This window comes from Crotalus tigris, unplaced genomic scaffold (genome assembly GCF_016545835.1).
Source record: "Crotalus tigris isolate CLP2741 ecotype Arizona unplaced genomic scaffold, ASM1654583v1 scf7180000024401.5802323, whole genome shotgun sequence".
Lineage (NCBI taxonomy): Eukaryota > Metazoa > Chordata > Lepidosauria > Squamata > Viperidae > Crotalus > Crotalus tigris.
In genome coordinates, this window is record NW_024100569.1 from 5,067,501 (window position 1) to 5,086,296 (window position 18,796).

General features: G+C 36.1%; 1 protein-coding gene across 9 annotated transcripts in view; it reads left to right on the forward strand.

Annotated features, from left to right (window-relative positions):
• DMD (dystrophin) overlaps positions 1 to 18,796 on the forward strand; it is a 962,852-nt gene that overhangs the window by 442,465 nt on the left and 501,591 nt on the right. For all 9 annotated transcript variants that reach the window (XR_005555060.1, XM_039329649.1, XM_039329655.1 and 6 more), the window contains exons 17-19: positions 4,891 to 5,014; positions 8,290 to 8,377; positions 13,977 to 14,221. Coding sequence is in view for 8 of the 9 variants with exons in the window: in XM_039329649.1 (XP_039185583.1) it covers positions 4,891 to 5,014; positions 8,290 to 8,377; positions 13,977 to 14,221 (457 nt within the window). In the remaining variant the exon portion in view is untranslated. The remainder of the gene's footprint in view (positions 1 to 4,890; positions 5,015 to 8,289; positions 8,378 to 13,976; positions 14,222 to 18,796) is intronic.

Sequence of the window (18,796 nt, forward strand, 5' to 3'; positions counted from 1 at the left end):
GCATGATAATATTTATGTGCATCAAGTCCTATAATAGCTGCTTTATCAATGTTCTAAGAATGTAGGATTACTGTGTGGAAATTGTTGTTGTTGTTAATTGCGAAGTCGTGTCCGACCCATCGCGACCCCATGGACAGTGTTCCTCCAGGTCTTCCTCTCCTCTACCATCTTCTGGAGTCCATTTAAGTTCACACCTACTGCTTCAGTGACTCCATCCAGCCATCTCATTCTCTGTCGTCCCCTTCTTCTATTGCCCTCAATCTTTCCCAGCATTAGGCCCTTCTCCAGTGAGTCCTTCCTTCTCATTAGGTGGCCAAAGTATTTGAGTTTCAACTTCAGGATCTGGCCTTCTAAAGAGCAGTCGGGGTTGATCTCTTCTAGGACTGACCGGTTTGAACGCCTTGCAGTCCAAGGGACTCGCAGGAGTCTTCTCCAGCACCATAGTTCAAAGGCCTCAATTCTTTTGCGCTCAGCCTTTCTTATAGTCCAACTTTCACAGCCATACATTGCAACTGGGAAAACCATGGCCTGGACTATACGCACTTTTGTTGGCAGGGTGATGTCTCTGCTTTTTAGTATGCTGTCTAGATTTGCCATAGCTTTCCTCCCCAGGAGCAAGCGTCTTTTAATTTCTTGACTGCAGTCCCCATCTGTGGTGATCTTTGAGCCCATAAAAATAAAATCTGTCACTACCTCCATTTCTTCCCCATCTATTTGCCAGGAATTGAGAGGGCCGGATGCCATGATTTTGGTTTTCTTAATGTTGAGTTTCAAGCCAACTTTTGCACTCTCCTTCTTCACCCGCATCAAGAGGCTCTTTAGTTCCTCTTCACTTTCTGCCATTAGAGTGGTATCATCTGCATATCTTAGGTTGTTGATATTTCTCCCGGCAATCTTAATTCCAACTTTTGATTCATCTAGCCCTGCCTTTCTCATGATGTGCTCTGCATATAAGTTAAATAGGCAGGGTGACAGTATACAGCCTTGCCGGACTCCTTTTCCAATTTTGAACCAATCAGTGGTTCCGTGTTCGGTTCTCACTGTTGCTTCTTGACCCGCATATAGGTTTCTCAAGAGACAAATGAGATGGTCTGGTACTCCCATCTCTTTAAGAACTTGCCACAATTTGTTGTGATCCACACAATCAAAGGCTTTAGCATAGTCAATGAAACAGAAGTAGATGTTTTTCTGGAACTCCCTAGCTTTCTCCATGATCCAGCGTATGTTGGCAATTTGATCTCTAGTTCCTCTGCCTCTTCGAAATCCTGCCTGTACTTCTGGTAGTTCTCAATCCACATACTGCTGGAGTCTAGCTTGTAAGATTTTAAGCATAATTTACTAGCATGTGAAATGAATGCAATGGTGCGATAGTTTGAACATTCTTTGGCATTGCCTTTCTTTGGAATTGGAATGTAAACTGACCTTTTCCAATCCTGTGGCCACTGTTGAGTTTTCCAAATTTGCTGGCAAATTGAGTGTAGCACTTTTACTGCATCGTCTTTTAAGATTTTAAATAGCTCAGCTGGAATACTGTCACCTCCACTAGCTTTGTTGTTGCTCAGATTTTCTAAGACCCATTTCACTTCACATTCTAGGATGTCTGGTTCGAGGTCAGTGACCATCTCATTGTGGTTATCTGGGATGTTAAGCTCATTCTTGTATAGTTCTTCTGTGTAGTTTTGCCATCTCTTCTTAATCTCTTCTGCCTCTGTTAGGTCCTTGCCATTTTGGTCCTTTATCATGCCCATCTTTGCATGAAACGTTCGCTTCATATCTCCAATTTTCTTGAAGAGATCTCTGGTCCTCCCTATTCTGTTTTTTTCTTCTATTTCTTTGCACTGTTCATTTAAGAAGGCATTCTTATCTCTTCTAGCTACTCTCTGGAATTCTGCATTCAATTGGGTGTATCTTTCTCTTTCTCCTTTGACTTTCACTTCCCTTCTTTCCTCAGCTATTTGCAAAGCTTCCTCAGACAGCCATTTTGCTTTCTTGCATTTCTTTTTCTTTGGGATGGTTTTAGTTGCTACCTCTTGTACAATGTTGCGAACTTCCATCCATAGTTCTGTCTATCAGAACTAATTCCTTAAATCTATTTGTCACCCCTACTGTATATTCATCAGGGATATGATTTAGTTCATACCTGAGTGGCCTAGTGCTTTCCCCTACTTTTTTCAATTTAAGCCTAAATTTTGCAACAAGAAGCTCATGATCTGAGCCACAGTCAGCTCCTGGTCTTGTTTTTACTGACTGTATAGTGCTTCTCCATCTTTGGCTGCAGAGCACATAGTCAGTCTGATTTCTATGTTGACCATCTGGTGATGTCCATGTGTAGAGCCGTCTCTTGGGTTGTTGGAAAAGAGTGTTTGTTATGACCATTGTATTCTCTTGACAAAATTCTATCAGCCTGTGCCCTGCTTCATTTTGTACTCCAAGGCCAAACTTGCCTGTTATTCTGGTTATCTTTTGGCTTCCTACCTTAGCATTCCAATCCCCCATGATGATAAGGACATCATTTTTGGTGTTAATTCAAAAGGTGCTGTAGGGCTTCATAGAACCGGTCAATTTCATCCTCTTCAGCACCAGTGGTTGGGGCATAGATTTGGACTATTGTGATATTGAATGGTTTGTCTTGGATTCGAATTGAGATCATTCTGTCATTTTGGGGATTGTATCCCAGTATTGCTTTTCCTATTCTTTTATTGACTATGAAGGCTACTCCATTTCTTCTGAGGGATTCTTGTCCACAGTAGTATACCTGATGGTCATCTGAGTTAAATTCACCCATTCCTGTCCATTTTAGTTCGCTGATTCCTAAGATGTCGATGTTCAGTCTTGTCATCTCTTTTTTGACTACGTCTAGCTTGCTTTGATTCATGGATCTTACATTCCAGGTTCTTATGGAGAAAAAATCTTTACAGCATCGGACTTTCCTTTCTCCACCAGATATATCCATAGCTGAGCGTCCTTTCGGCTTTGGCCCAGTCGCTTCATTCTTTCTGGCGCTACTAGTACTAGCCTTCTGCTCTTCCCCAGTAGCATATTGGACACCTTCCAACCTGAGGGGCTCATCTTCCAACGTCATATCTTTTTGCCTTTTAGTACTGTCCGTTGGGTTTTCATGGCAAAGATACTGGAGTGGTTTGCCATTTCCTTCTCCAGTAGATCACATTTTGTCATCTGTGTGGAAATAGGCAGTCCTAAAATCTTGATTCTAAGTTGCTTAGGGCTATAAACACCTGGATTTGGCTTTGAAATCAATCTTATTATAATGTATAGATGATGTAGGATGTTAGCAAGAACTACTCATTCTCCATAATTCTACATTTTGGATCAGCTTGCCCCTACTACACTATTTTTAAGTTTCTGCAAATTATGTATTGCAATAATACATTAATTGTATAACATTAATAATTTTGTATTGCTGTACAGGTTTATCATCTATCACTCAAAAAACAATAACCCCCTCTCCATTTCCTGATAATCTCTGGCTGTTCATCATTAAAGGAGAATTCCAGGGACCCCCTCACAGCAATCTGGTCTTTAGGGAAAAATACATCTCCAGTGAGAACAGGCTTTTATCCCAAATTGTGCCCCTAATATTAGGAACAACTCTGAGGAGCAGAAGTTTCTTAGATACATCTTTTGACAGGAATGAGAGAAATAGGAACAGAAAGAAAAGCAGCAACAATTCTACAAGTGCCCAAGAAGATTCATTGGCAACACTACCAAAAGACTCAGAGATATCCCATTACCTCTTTCTTGCCTCCGCTATAAATCAAGCATTAGGGTAATAAAATTATATTATGCCAAATCCACATCTAAATCAAAGCTCATTATCTACATGTCCTGTAGATCAAAGCTACCACACTCTTCACTAGCTTACTAAATGTGAAATAGAAACAGCTAATAGAAAACAGCTTGGACAAAAGATAAGCAAGAGTATTACCACCACCTCTTTTAAGAGGACAAAATATTCTACCTGCAAAAATGAATGTTAATTTACTGAGTCATAATTGGACAAGTATCAAGAAATCCCTGTAAATCAGGCTGAGATCAAGCCTACAAGGACTAACATACTAAAATCTGTAGACTTTATTGATTTATTCAAGAGACAATCTGCAGAACTGGTGTACTAGATACAATCTGGTTATTTCATATAATCTTTCTATTCTCTAGAACAGAGGCATTATATTATTTTTTTTTCTCAATGTATGTATGCTGATCTAAAATTGTTAGACAGATATACTTCCAAATAAAATTACTTTGTTTTAATAAACAAACATCATGAGCATTGTTGACATCTTTACAAAGCCATACTTTATATATTATTTTTACATTAACATATGTATTTACATTTTACATATGTATTCATGCCCATTACACTATTTCTTTAAGCAACATTATATAAGGCACAGATTAAAAAATAAGCTACAAAAATTAAAAATCTGAAAGAAGAAAAAGAAAAAAGTTAATTTGTATCTAAGTGTTCATATTATTTGTACATATATTTCTGTCTGTAAATGTATTTGCTTTTATCATATCACTGTTCTGCATCATATATTACCCTTGGTTCCTTATGTCAACTCAAATAATATTTTAAATATGCATGGAATACAGGGTATCATTTAGAGTTGAATTTGCTTTATATGCAATTTAGATTTTTGAACAAAATTATACCCTATTTTGACAAATTTACTTAAAATAGAAATATGGAAAGCTTCTTGCTTATCACATAGTTTTAAATCTTTTTTTATTATTTTAACATCTTGCTCTCATTGTTGTGCTGTTAATTCAATTTGTATCCTGGTTTTTAGTCAAAGGGTTGTTTGGCTACTATTACTTTCTATAAAACAAGAACAACAAAACACAGCTTTTTTCTTCTTATCTTAGATTTGATGTTGATACAACAGAACTTCACAGTTGGATGACTCGCTCAGAAGCTGTACTACAGAGTCCTGAGTTTGCAATATATAGAAAAGAAGGAAACCTATCTGATCTCAGAGAAAAAGTTAATGTAAGGGGCAAAAATTATTTACTTAATTTATATAATGTTTGTAGAATAGTACTGTGTTTCCCTGAAAATAAGACCCACCCCAAAAATAAGCCCTAGCCTGATTTTTTGGGATGGGCCTGATATAAGTCCTACCCCCAAAATAAGCCCGGGTGGATGGTTGTGGCCTGCATAAGCGGCTCCAAGTGCATGAGGGTTGACAGTGTCTGGCAGCAGCCCCAGCCTGCTGGCCTCTTGGCACAGAGCAGGTAAGTCTGTATGCAGAGGCAGGGTGAAGTGTTTGGGCAACTATGGGGTGCTTGGAAATGGAGCGATTTGCTTAGTTTCCAAACACCCCATAGGCACCCAGACACTTTTCCCCTGAACAGAGATCTGACAGAGACTGGAAGCTCTGTCTGCTTGTGAATGGGGTGCTTGGAGACAGAACTAATCGCTCTGTCTCCAAGCACCCCATTCGCAAGCAGACAGAGCTTCCAGTCTCTGTCAGATCTCTGTTCAGGGGGAAAGTGTGTGGGTGCCTATGGGGCACTTGGGGCAGCTCCACCCCCTCCCCCATCTGCCTTGCCTCGTGGTGGCAGCATGGCACAGCAGGCCATGCAGCCACCTGCCACGAGTGGCTGCAGCAGTTGCAGAAGTGGGCCAGCAGCCATATGGCCTCCTGCTGGACAGGGCTGTTGGTGTTGCCACCACGAGGTGAGGTAAATGTCAGGAAAAAAGACATCCCCCAAAATAAAACCTACTGCCTCTTTTGGAGGCAAAAAAAAAAATACAAGAACAGGTCTTATTTTCAGGGAAACATGGTATGTTATCAGCTTCTTTTTTACTGTTTTATAAGATTTACAGTATATTTCCGTATTTAATAAATGGCTGTAGGTTAGTTTCAATTTGAAATATATTGATAAAGTATGCTTAAATGTTCTTATTCTTTAATTTGCTATCATCCTGCCCTAAAATATAAATAATGCAACTAGGTGTATTCAGTGACTGCTATAAAATATAAAGCCTGGATTCACAAAAGTCAATAATGTCATATATTTATATGCCTTGCTTTGAGAGAGATTATAACTTGTCAGTGTGACATTTGAATAAAAATGTTTACAGGCAGAAGACCTTTATAAAATATAAAATGCCTAGATAAGATTAATGAGTCATATTAATATGCATTTTTTGAAATGCTCAGCTTTCAGTATTCCTTTTAATTGTCCCATTTTAAAACCTTTTCCCCTTTGGCATACATTTTTTTCCTCTGCAAAATTGTAGGAATTTTGTTTTGAAAACTATATTAAGTTAGTAATGGAGAAATTAACTTTAGCTTATTTCAGAAACAGTCCTACATATGTATGACATTTCTTGGAAGATACTCAGAAAACCTTTTTCTATTTTTCTGGGATTTCACCTCTAATTTGGAACTTGGAGAATATTCCTTGGAAAGCTATATAATTGTCTTTGACACTGCAGTTATCTTTTGTTATGAACAGCCCTAAAAAGTTCAAGTGGTTAGTTTCTAATATCATCTGTCCATGTTGCACATAAATCTACAATTCGGTATTACACAATTTTTACTTACGTACCTACAACTATTTTTTAATTCATATTCTTTGAGAACAGTCAGTAAAAAATATACTGCAAGTTAGAAGTTTAGATCAATATTTTTAGTCATATGGATTGCTAAACAGTATGTATGTATCTATGTTTATTTGAATATACACATCAAGAAATATAACATGTTACATTAAGTTATATCAAGAAAGGAACTTCAACTGAGAATAATTCTTTATCCATAATACAACTATAACTCCACTTCAGAATTCCCCCCCTGCAAAATCTATATAGATTCTATTTTTTCATATTTTGCCTTTCTGCTTTACAAAACCTAAAAAGAAGTCCTAAACATGTAGAAGGCTTTTATAAAGGACATGGTCATACATGCAGTGCCAGCAGTCTTCCTGACTTCTGCACATCCTGTGAGAACTCTAAAAGAATGATTTATTTGCAATTGTTTGAACTTGAGTAAAGGTTTCTGTGAAGTCCAGAACCTACAGCAGTTGTTTGTTGAGCCAATTGCTATTTTTGCAATTATGCAAATGCAAATACAGGTGAATGATGGGGATTAAGGACCAATACCTAGTCTGAAGACTTTGTTGCAGGAAGAGAACTTATGAGAAATTTGCTGAACCAAAACCTTATATGTCGCTAGATGCTTGTCGCAGGAATTGAACAGGTTTTTTTGCCTACATATTTTATAGTATACTATCTTTATCCAGTTTACTTTTAAATAGAATTTTAAAATTCTGTGCAGTAATATGTTTACCATTAATTATAGTGTGAAATTATGAAAAGTGTACATTTCCACGTACACATTTTTGAACTATCTTATGTTAGAAAAGTCCAACCTTTTTAAAAAATGCATTTTCTATATAATTTATTTCTCATTCATCCATCAATTGTAAGTTGTACCCGAGGGCTGTGCATTTTTTTCTTTTTTTTGAAAAAAGGAATTATTATAACAGTTTCCAAATTTGTGCAAATTAAACAAAATTGTGCAATCCTTTTCAAATTTTCCAAATGATCCTTTCCAAATTTGTGCAATTGTTTTCCAGTGGCTTGCAGATCTTTCTGCATGTTTAAGGACAATCCATGCCCTTGTAACTGGAAGCAGAACGGGGCAATTTCTGAATGCTGAGTTTTTAATAATTTGGAGAGAGGGGTACTGATATGCACTTGCATGTGCTGAGAACCTTGTTTTAAAGGATTTCCATAGCTATGCAATGTCTATCCTCCCATCAGTTATTTATAAAATATTCATACAGTACTCATGGGGTTAAAGTGCAGGTAGATGTAGTATGAATTAGATGCAACAAATGCAAAGCAGCAACATGTTGCATTTAATAATAAAAGTTATAAGCTATTACTATATGGAGGAAGCAATGGTTTCAGTAATAGTTTATTACTGGTGCTTAAGTTAAGTATAATTACTGCTTCAAAACAGATTAATAAAAGGGACATTTAAAGGAGTCATTAAATATTTCATATTTGACTAATTTGCAGAAACTGATTAACCAGGCAAAAAGGTGGAAATTTAGATAAATGAGGAATAATCTTAGTTTGTATGGACTGAAATATCATGAATATTTAAATATAGCAATATTTTTCAGATTTATAAAGGATAGAAGACAACACTATCACTTTTAAAAGTAATTTATCTAATCAAGGCTTCTGTTGTCCAAATTTTGAAAAGTGTTTCATGTGAATTGTTCAACTTTTTCATCATGTTACAGATCATAGAAAGAGAAAAACCTGACAAGTACAGGAAACTTCAAGATGCCAATAGATCATCTGAGGCCCTCGTGGAACAGATGGTGAATGGTAATTACATGGCAGTGGATTTATATAACTTTCTTAGTGGTTTTATAAAAACATAGGATTATATCATAGGAATTCTATTAGTGAATCATCTTATGAAGATTAAAACAGCTTAGTGTTTCTTTTTATAAATTTATTCTATATGTTAAATTTTAATTAGCAAAAACATTAGGAATTTACCACCACAATTAAAGTGTGGTTCAAAATATTTCCAATACAGTCCACCTTTAACAAGATTAACAAGATGCCGTTCTTCCTCATATACTCACTGTGTTGCATCTTAGTATTGGACTAAAATGAATTAGAATTTCATTTTTTAAAATAGATAAAATTTTGGAAATTATTTAAATAAACTCAGAATATTTATTCTTCACTTTGCTTCATTTTTTTCTTATTTTGAAAGTGTGTTCGTCTGACTACATGATGGTTTTATATAATTTGTAGTTCTGTCTTCATGGCTTATAGTGTATTGTATATTCATTTTATTATTTTTTAGGGTTGTTTTTTTTTAAAAAAAGTTATTTGCCTCTCTTTTTCTTTCTACTCATCTGTAGTCATTTTTAAGCATGTTTATTATTTACACCTGTGCTCTCCCAATTTTGTGCATTTTTCTACTGATATTGAAAATACTGGAATGTGGTCCCCTAGCATTTAAAGACTCATGCCAGCTTTTGATCAGATATTTTAGTATGATTTGTTTGTTTTATCTTTTCTAGGCCATTTATTTGTGATCTTTTTAAAAATCTTTCTAGAGCATTTAGTTTCTTTCACACAAAAATAAATATTAATCCAGACTTGGAAGTGGAGCTATAAGCCTAGAATCTCTAGGTAGCCACAAGGGGACTAAGTCCAACCCCCCCTTGAATTCCATTGACCGTCATCTAGCTAGCACCAAGCATGTGCTAACAGTTAGTTGAAAAGATTCCTGTGCATAGCCTTTTTAGCACTAAATCAATTTAATTGGACCTTCACAGGCAGTCCTGGTTTTTTGTATCTGATATGTTAACACAATACAAACACATAATTCATTGCTATTATTATAAGAGAAGAAAAATAAATGGTAATCTAATCTAATGATAATTTAATCATAGGACTTGGAGGTCTTCTAGTCCACCCCCTTGCTCAAGGCAAGAGACCTTATACTACACTGGTCAAATGGTTATCCAATCTGTTTTTTAATATCTTAAGCACCCACAGCTTCTGGAGACAAGCTATTCCATTGATTAATTGTTCTCACTGTCAAAAAGTGTATCCTTCTAGGTTGGATTTCTCCTTAACCTCTTGTTCTTAACCCAGTATGTGGGCTCTGCGGTCTGAGACTGAGATCTGGATGGGATGGCACTGCCCCAGAAAGACCCAATCTGCAACGTGGGGGTTCTCCTGGACTCACAACTCCTTGAAGAGCATTCAGAAGCTATAGCTGGTGCAGAATGTGGCAGCATGGGTAATTTTGGGGGCCCCAAGGATGGCCCCTGTAACACTACTGCTCCAAGAGCTGCACTGGTTACCAATCTGCTTCTGGGTGCAATTCAAGATGTTGGTGATCACCTTTAAAGCCCTTCATGGCATGGATCCAAGTTACTTGAGGGACTGTCTCACCCCACTGGGACTGGCCTGTGCCACTCATTCTGGCAGAGGAGGCATGCTATGGGTCCCATCAGCCTAAGTATTCCAGATGGTGGGGTCCAGGAGGAGGGTCTTCTCTGCTGTTGCTCCTGCCTTCTGAAATGTCTTGCCCTCTGTTGTGAGGTTGGCCACAACCCTCCTATATTTTTGTTAGTTTTTTTTTTAATGTTTTATTGATTTTTAACAATTACAATCTTTAGTGCTTGGTAAACAATGGTAAATTCACATATTTAACATTAACTTCTTCAATATAAATCTGTTCAGTGCTGCACAATCCAGTATTTTTTCCCTGATCTCTTTCCCATATTTTTTTCTGTTTTTCCCTCATTATACAATTACAATTCTTGGTACTGTTGATGCATACAAAGTTAAATATAAACATCCTCATCATATTTTATTAATGTTATACAAATAACAATAATATCAATTCATAAATCAATATCCTGTTTTCATACTCTGGTTAAAGGTTCAATATTTGAAATATCTTTGTCAGTTACGATTTTCTCAATATTAATTACATTTATATAGCTAAGAATTTTATTCATACCAGCCGTCCTCTTATTTCATATTTTCTATATCAAAAAAAGAAAAAAAGTGCTATTTTAATTCTAAATCATATCTTTCATTATGAAAATCTAATTATATCTAAGGGTCATCCATTCTTTTAATTTCCTCTGCTTCATCTTCTGATTTCTGTTTTTTTTTTTTTGTTGTTGTTGTTGTTGTTAATACTTTGTAGTCATTGTCTGGGAATTTTCTAATTGTAGATTTAATTTGAAGATTTACTCATTTATGTTAGCTAAATTGTTTTTAGTCTCATTATGGTTTCTTTTTGTGTCCTCTTTGTGTTCAACAATTGTTTGGTGGATTAGTTGTAGCACAGAGTGTATTTCCTTCTGAAAGGTGTTTATTTTTTCTTGGCATCATTCCTGGAGATCCTTGGTTAGCTAGGGTGGGGGCTTCAAATGGAGCAATGTAAATTTTTTACCACTTTTAGCTGAGTGTAAAACATCCATTTTATTTCCCCCCTCCAAATAATCTTTTTTAGTGATCCTTTGTCTCACACCTCCAAGTATTGTTGTCAGGCAAGGTTGTAATCCACAATATTCAAAGTGTTCAAAATGTTCAACCACCTTGAAAACAGTTTAAAGGTCTCTCCCAGCCAGATGTAGTCAAAAGTCAATTTTTTCTTTCTTTCTCAATAGTTCTTGAGTTTAAAAGTCCAAGCTCAGTAGGTGTTTATAGTCCAAGAAGGTCAGGGTGATAAGAATGCCTTTATTTTCCTTTATTGCCAGCTGTTCTCCATTAAGCTAGGAGTCACCAAGCAGCCAGGAAACTAGTTGTAGTGCTATACTCAAATCCACCACTAGATGTCATTCAAAATCCATTTTCCAGTCTTAAGACAAAGGGTTGATTTCTCATATTTCACCTCAATGTTTTTTTTCAAAGAAAAAATCTTAACAGTTATCTCAATTCTTAAATTTATCAAAACTGTAACTTTTTGTTACTTCCACTTCAGTATTATATATTTCTGTCCCCCATAAAAGAAATTAAAATGCCACTTCCATTCCTCTGGAAGGGTGGGGCTATAGTCCCCTTCCTTCTCACGTTCAGAGGTTATTAGCTTCTTGGAAGCCTTTCCCAGGAAGTTCAGTTGTAGAATAATAAAGAAAGGATCAATATTCTCACCCAGTTCCAAACATGCTGTTTATGATCTGCTAATTGGTGCTTTTTATCTTCGGTTGTCAGTGGCTAATGGCTGGCCACAAGAATGTAGCCAGTCTTTCCCCTGCTGGTTTGGAGGACTTTCCTTGGATCAAACGGAAAGACCACCATCTCTCCATGATTGATGAGACACCCCTCCTTCTTCATCGCCTCTTTGGGGGGACTTTAGGCACTTTTAGGGGCCCCGGCAGGGCAAAATCGGGTGCAGAAGGCAGAGCCCTGCCTTCCTGAATCTGCTTCACTATGATGCAAACCCTCCTATCTTTTTGTAAGCACCTAAAATCGTGGCTGTGCCAATCTGCTTGGGGCCCCAGTGGGGGATCAGCACAATGGAGGTGACTGATTAATAACTAAGATGTAACTGTAAGCAGGTCAGAGTTACCCTATAGTAAGATGGCCAGCCATAAATTTTGTAAATAAAAATTATAAATAATATTTCTTGTCCTGCCCTATCTGCTTTGGAGAATAAGTCAAACCGTCTTCTCAATAACAGTCTCTCAAATACTGGAAGACAGTTATCATGTGCCTCCAATCCTTCTCTTTGATAGGCTGGACATACCTAACTCCAACAAATCCAAACCAATACAATGCAGTATAAATAAAATGAAATTTCTTCCACTGAATGATTCAATAACAGTTTCTGGCAAATTTGTCTGATTTGCAAGTCTGCTCAATAGAAATTCTGGGAATCTTTCTCCAAACACTTCCTAGTAAGGAAAAACATTAGGCTAATCACATTTGCAATTATGCCTAGGGCATATTGCCAAATTATCTGCTTACTGAAATCAGTGTAGCTCATTTAGAGCAAGTTGTTGTTTTTCAAATAAAGGTTCTTTGAACTGATTATATTGAGAAGCACCATACTAAATATTAAATTAATTTGCCATATACACATGAGGTATCACGATTCATTCTATGTTGTCACTAAAAACAGCATAAGTCAGCTTTAATCACATTGTTCTATACTGAATGTATAGTAATAATATGATTCACAAATAAGCTAGTGAACAATTAACAATTGTTTGTTATGCACAGGATGTAGTAATAAAATGAATAAGGCACTTTGGATACTGATCTCTCGTCCTGTGGAATAAAATGTATTTATACACTTCCAGTATAAGGGATTGTTTTGAATATAAAGTGGAAAACAATTTATGAGCCATTAACCTCAAAATTATAATATATTACCTCAGAATTATAACTAATTCTGAGGTAATATATTATAATTAATTATGTAGATAATTCTGATGTAGCAGTTATCTACATGGTTAACAGTGGAGGCAGGTCCTTTCCCAAATCTGGAATTTATAAAGGACTCATTGTTAAAATGTAAAATAAAATTAAGCTCATTATATAATAAAATTTGTGCTAATTATGAAATTATAGTGTTACACTATTTGTTGGATCAAATGCCTTTTGCTAATGAAAAAGTGGGTGAACTTCCTCAAATCTTTTATAGGATACTAATGTTTTGGAATATTCTTTTATGACTGTTCACTGTTTAATGGCTGTATTTAGAGATACACAGGTGTAGAATGTATGAATTCACATCAAATGTAACACAGCTTTTTAAACCAAAAGATTTTGAAATTGTCCTTCAGACCCTTAATACCTAGCCAGCTCTTATAGATATCACCAGAGGGCTTCTGATATGTCAGCATTTATTCTGTTACAAACCATTTATTGTTCCTTGTTGGGATCCCATGATCAGGAATGGTTTTTATTTGGATGCATGAGCTTTTTGTTGAATCTGTTTCCTATTTGATGTTCTGTCTCTGAGTCATTTGATTAATGGTTTGTAAGTATGAATGTGTCAATCATATTTTAATTTATATGGTATGTTAAATTTTAAATTAAGCTGAAGTACCTTTACGTAGGTAATATGTGATATCTTATGGCCTTATTTTCCATTTTCCTCCTAAATATGGGAATGCTTGTTTTATGTACTCACATACATACACACACACAGTTTGTGTGTGTGTGTGTGTGTATACGTGTGTGTGTGTGTGTGTGTGTGTGTGTGTGTGTGTGATGTGTTTGAATACTAATAGTTTGTGTTGGTAGCTGGGCTATTGGTTTGATCTCCGGGCTTGGTGTGTATGTATGTATCATTTTTGTAATGATAAATTTTGTTCTTTTTAATGAATCCTCTAATTCAGATACAGAGTTATTAAATGTCTTTCTTTACTTTTCTGTGTTCACAATAAACTAAAAATAAATGTGCTCAACTCTTTCCTTCCTTTTTTTTCAGATGGGCTTAATGCCGACAACATCAAACAGGCTTCAGAGCAGTTGAACAACCGGTGGATTGAGTTCTGTCAGTTACTGAGTGAAAGACTGGCATGGCTGGAGTACCAAAACAACATCATTGCCTTCCACTCTCAGCTGCAACAATTGGAGCAGACAGTAATTACTGTTGAAAATTGGATGAAAGCACAGCTCTTACCAGCAGCAGCAGATCCTGATGCAGTGAAAGCACAGTTAGATAGGTGTAAGGTTAGAAATTCTGTCCTAATCTTTGTGGTATTCTGTTGCACACATATTGTTTCATTATTTCATTATGTCCTTCATGAAAGCATCTATGACATTCACTTGTGTTGATAATCTTATAAAAGGGAGAAAAAGATATATGAGCTTGTTCACATACGAAACTGCCAAGATACAAATGTTTGAAGAACGTTTTGATCATTGCCAGGAGCTGTACATGTTACATATGAGTAACTGAAGCACATTTAAAACTACTGGGTGGGAATTAGGCTATAGTAGCCTGGAGTGAATACATGGAAACATTTCTGTTGTACATGTAAAATCAAATGAAAGGCAAAAAGGAAAGTTGTGATTATGAATTTTCTTATGGTGTTTAAATTGTCATTAATGGAGTAGAATGTTTTAATATATCTCAATTTCTACTCACTGAAGAATAGTAGCAAAAGGACTTAAATAATATTTAATAGTAAGTAAAAAACAACAACAACAATAACAACAACAACAACAACAACAACAACAACAACAACAACAATAATAATAATAATAATAATAATAATAATAATAATAATAATAATAAAGTTGGAAGGGTCCTTGGAGGTCATCTAGTCCAACCCCCTGCTCAGGCAGGAAATCCTATACCATTTTGGAACTATGGCTGTCCATTCTCTTCTTAAAAACTTCCAGTGTTGGAGCATTCACCACTTCTGGAGGCAGGTTAATCCACTGGTTAATTGTTCTAACTATCAGGAAGCTTCTCCTTAGTTCTAGGTTGCTTCTCTCCTTGATTGGTTTCCATCTGTTGCTTCTTGTCCTGCCTTCAGGTGCTTTGGAGAATAGCTTGACTCCCTCTTCTTTGTGGCAGCCCCTGAGATATTGGAACACTGCTATGTCCCACCTAGTCCTTTTCTTCATTAAACTAGACATACCCAATTCCAGCAACCATTCCTTATATGTTTTAGCTCCAATCCCCTAATCATCTTTATTGCGCTTCTCTGTACTCTTTCTAGAATTCAAGATCTTTTTTACATCATGGTGACCAAAACTGGATGCAGTATTCCAAGTGTGGCCTTACCAAGGCATTGTAAAGTGGTATTAATACTTCACGTGATCTTGATTCTATCCCTCTTTAATGCAGCCTAGCATTGTGTTGGCTTTTTTGGCAGCTGCAGCACACTGCTGGCTCATATTTAAGTGATTGTCCACTAGGACTCCAAGATCCCTCTCACAGTTACTACTATTGAGCAAGGTACCCCCTATACCAGTGATGGCGAATCTTTTAGAGACCGAGTGCCCAAACCGCAACCCAAAAACCATTTATTTATCACAAAGTGCCAGGGTTGCATCAGCATTGTAGTGCCTGGGGGGGGGGCAGGGAGGCGCCTCTGAGTGCTGCCTCTGGCACACAAAAACCGGGGGCACAAAAATGGGCCACCGTGCTGCAAGCTGCAAAAACGGCCACCGCCACATTGTGGGGTACAGATACAAGGCACTGCATCATGAAAGAATGGGGCAGGGCTAATGAATATCATGCAGGCACTAGCCCCACCCCATTTGCAATACAAAATGCTTCTCCCTCCCTTTTCTTCCAGTCCAACAATGGTTGGTGACTTCTGCTGTACCACCTCTACTCGAGCTTGCTAGTCGGCCGCTTTGCCTCCTTTGTGCTGGGTGGAGCTCCTGCTCTGGGTGGTGGTGGCAGCCTGATGCACCTGCTGCTGGCAGTGGTGCGCATGCCAACAGAGAGGACTCTGAGTGCCACCTCTGGCATGTGTGCCATAGGTTCTCCACCACTGCCCTATTCTATACCTGTACATTTGGTTTTTCTTGTAAAATACAGTGATGACTAGCCTCACATAGCTCCCAAGATCATTCATCATATTCATATAGCTGTAAAGTTTTGATGATAGTGGTTATGATAATAAAGGTTATTTTCATCTTTTATTGCAAAAATAAAATTTAAGAAATATTTGTAAAAATATTTTTACAAATTAAAACTTTTTTTTAAAAAAAGGAGTTTGGTTTCCTAAGTCATTTTCAATTCCTAGATGGATAGATTTTCCACATGACAATCACTCTCTGATCTGTTTTTTAAAGCTTCCCAATGCTGCTGTCATTATAATCAATCAATTCACCTTGCTGTTGGTCATCCTCATTGTCACTTAACTTCTACCTTTCCCAGCATTAGAGCTGGGTCTTCGTATAATGTATCTAAAGAAGGACAATTTGAGCCTTTACCTTGAAATTGTTCGATGAGCCATCAGTTTGTTTTATTGTCCTCAATATCCTTAGGTGTCTTATTTAACATCAAAGTTCAAAGTCATCAGTACTTTTCCTATCCCAATTCTTTAAACTTCAACTTTTGTTTCCATAGAATGTAACGGAGAATTCCATGGCTTGCACAATTCTGGTCTTTGTATGCATAGAATGTGTTTTTCAAATCTTTGATATAGTAGCTATTCTACAAAGTGCTAGTCTGCAGCGTTACCTCTTGACTACTGGTTTCTTTACTGTTGATAGTTAATCGCAAAAGACAAAAGCTATCCACACTTTGATATCTTCAGTGTTAATACTCAGGCTAGTTGTTCTACCTGTTGTCATTAGTTTGGTCGTCTTTGTATTTAATTTTAGTCCTGTTTTTTTTTTTTTTTCACTGTGCACTTTGACTTTTAGCATGAGGGCTTGCAAATCAAGAATTGTGCCATCAGCATAGCACATAATTGTTATCGATTTTTGTTAGGAAGCAATAACCATCAATAAACTAAAACAAACATGAAATACTATTTAAGAGTCTAAATTTATATGTTACCTTGAGAGAAAGAGAGATATTTTAAATATCAATATTAAATATTTATGCCCTTACCTTCCCAAAAGTTTGTAGAGGCGGATAATGTCTTAGGGAAACATTATTAATATATTTACAGATGCCAAGCAAATTTGATTGAATTATTATTTCCGTTATTAAGGAGCTCTTTTTAAAGCTTTTTATTGCTGAATTAATCCTTTGGTTTTGCACATCGAAATATTAATGATGTAATAGATTTGAAGATGGCCACTCACTAGGGGCCCTGTGGATTTTCACAGTAGACCACTGCTGTCTTCTCCTCCTTTCTAACTGAAGAAAAAGGCATTCTAGGCTATTGATTCCCAAGAATCTGTCAGAAGAGCATTTTTCTTGGAGGAATTCTCCTGAGGGATGAACCCACAGAATCTTCAGGATTGTTCTCTATACCACGGGAGTGTAAAACTGGTCAGAGTCACCCACACTTTCAGGTTTTAATTTAATGTAATTTTCTTTCTTATCATAACCTCTGAATTTATTAATTGCTTCTTTCTGAATCTCCAGCTGAAACTTTCCAGACTAGGATTTATGACTCTGTTTCCAGTTTTGGAATAAGCATTGCTTATATAACTAATTTTTTTGTGCTGACTTTTATATATTTCATTTTTGTTGCTTGAAGTTTTCATCCTTTTGTATCAATAAAAACTTTGAAGTGCATATTTTACTGACAAGGATAATTATTGAAAATGATAGTTAATTTGAACAAAGGAAAGAGTTTTTTTATGTTTATAATTTTGCTTTTTCTAAAAAAGATTTCTTTGATATAAAACTCCTTTTTAATGCAACTGTACAGCTGAGAATTCAAATGGAGACATTTGCTTCTAAATATATTTTGCTTGTTTTAACAAAAAATATATTCTTTGAATGATTTGAACAATTTGACCTGTTTCCTTAATTCCCTTTTTTTTTCTTTAACCCACCAGAGGGAGCTTCAACATTAGGAATGTTTACTTGAAAGTCACATGTCACATTTTTAAAAAAAATGTGAACCAGTTATATTTTTTTTACCAGCTTAGTATGATTAGAACTTGTTTTATATCCTTTTCTCTCATTATTTGTTACTCATACTTTATATCATTTAAATATTGTTTGTTTATTTATTAATCAATGCTATAATTTATTTTGGTTCGATATGAATAGAAATTTTAGTCATAAAATTACTTTTTTGCTTTAAAAAAAAGTATGAAGGAGAAGAATCGAAACCAGAAGAAGGACTTTTCTGCTTCATTTTAAAGAATTTCAGTAATTAAAATTAAGAATTAATTTAAAGGAATTTTCATAAAATAGAAGACCATCTTCTAAATTAATTCAAGAAGCACCACAAGATCTAGAAGCAAAGCTGGACTGTCAAAAGACTGATATCAACAACATATATGATAAATTAATAATTCAAATAGAATAAAGAATTAAATAATTGCAAATAACAGATCTGTAATTGTCTTCAATTGATAGACAGAACTGAACAAGTTGGAAGCTAGACTACAATTTACAGAAACAGAACTTTGGCATGGTTGTGGGGTGTGTACTTTGAGGAACATGAGAACCATGTCAGAGATTCAAGTCTGGGCCAGTCCCCTTAGAGGAGCCAGATGAAAAGTGTTTTTCCCATAAATAATATAGTAAAACATAATTTACAGAAACTCATACTGGACTGATCATTGCCCAAGTCAAAAAAGACCACATTAGGTATTAGAGTTCCTAGACAACTATGATAAATGGGCTACAGCAGGGGTCCTCAACCCCCC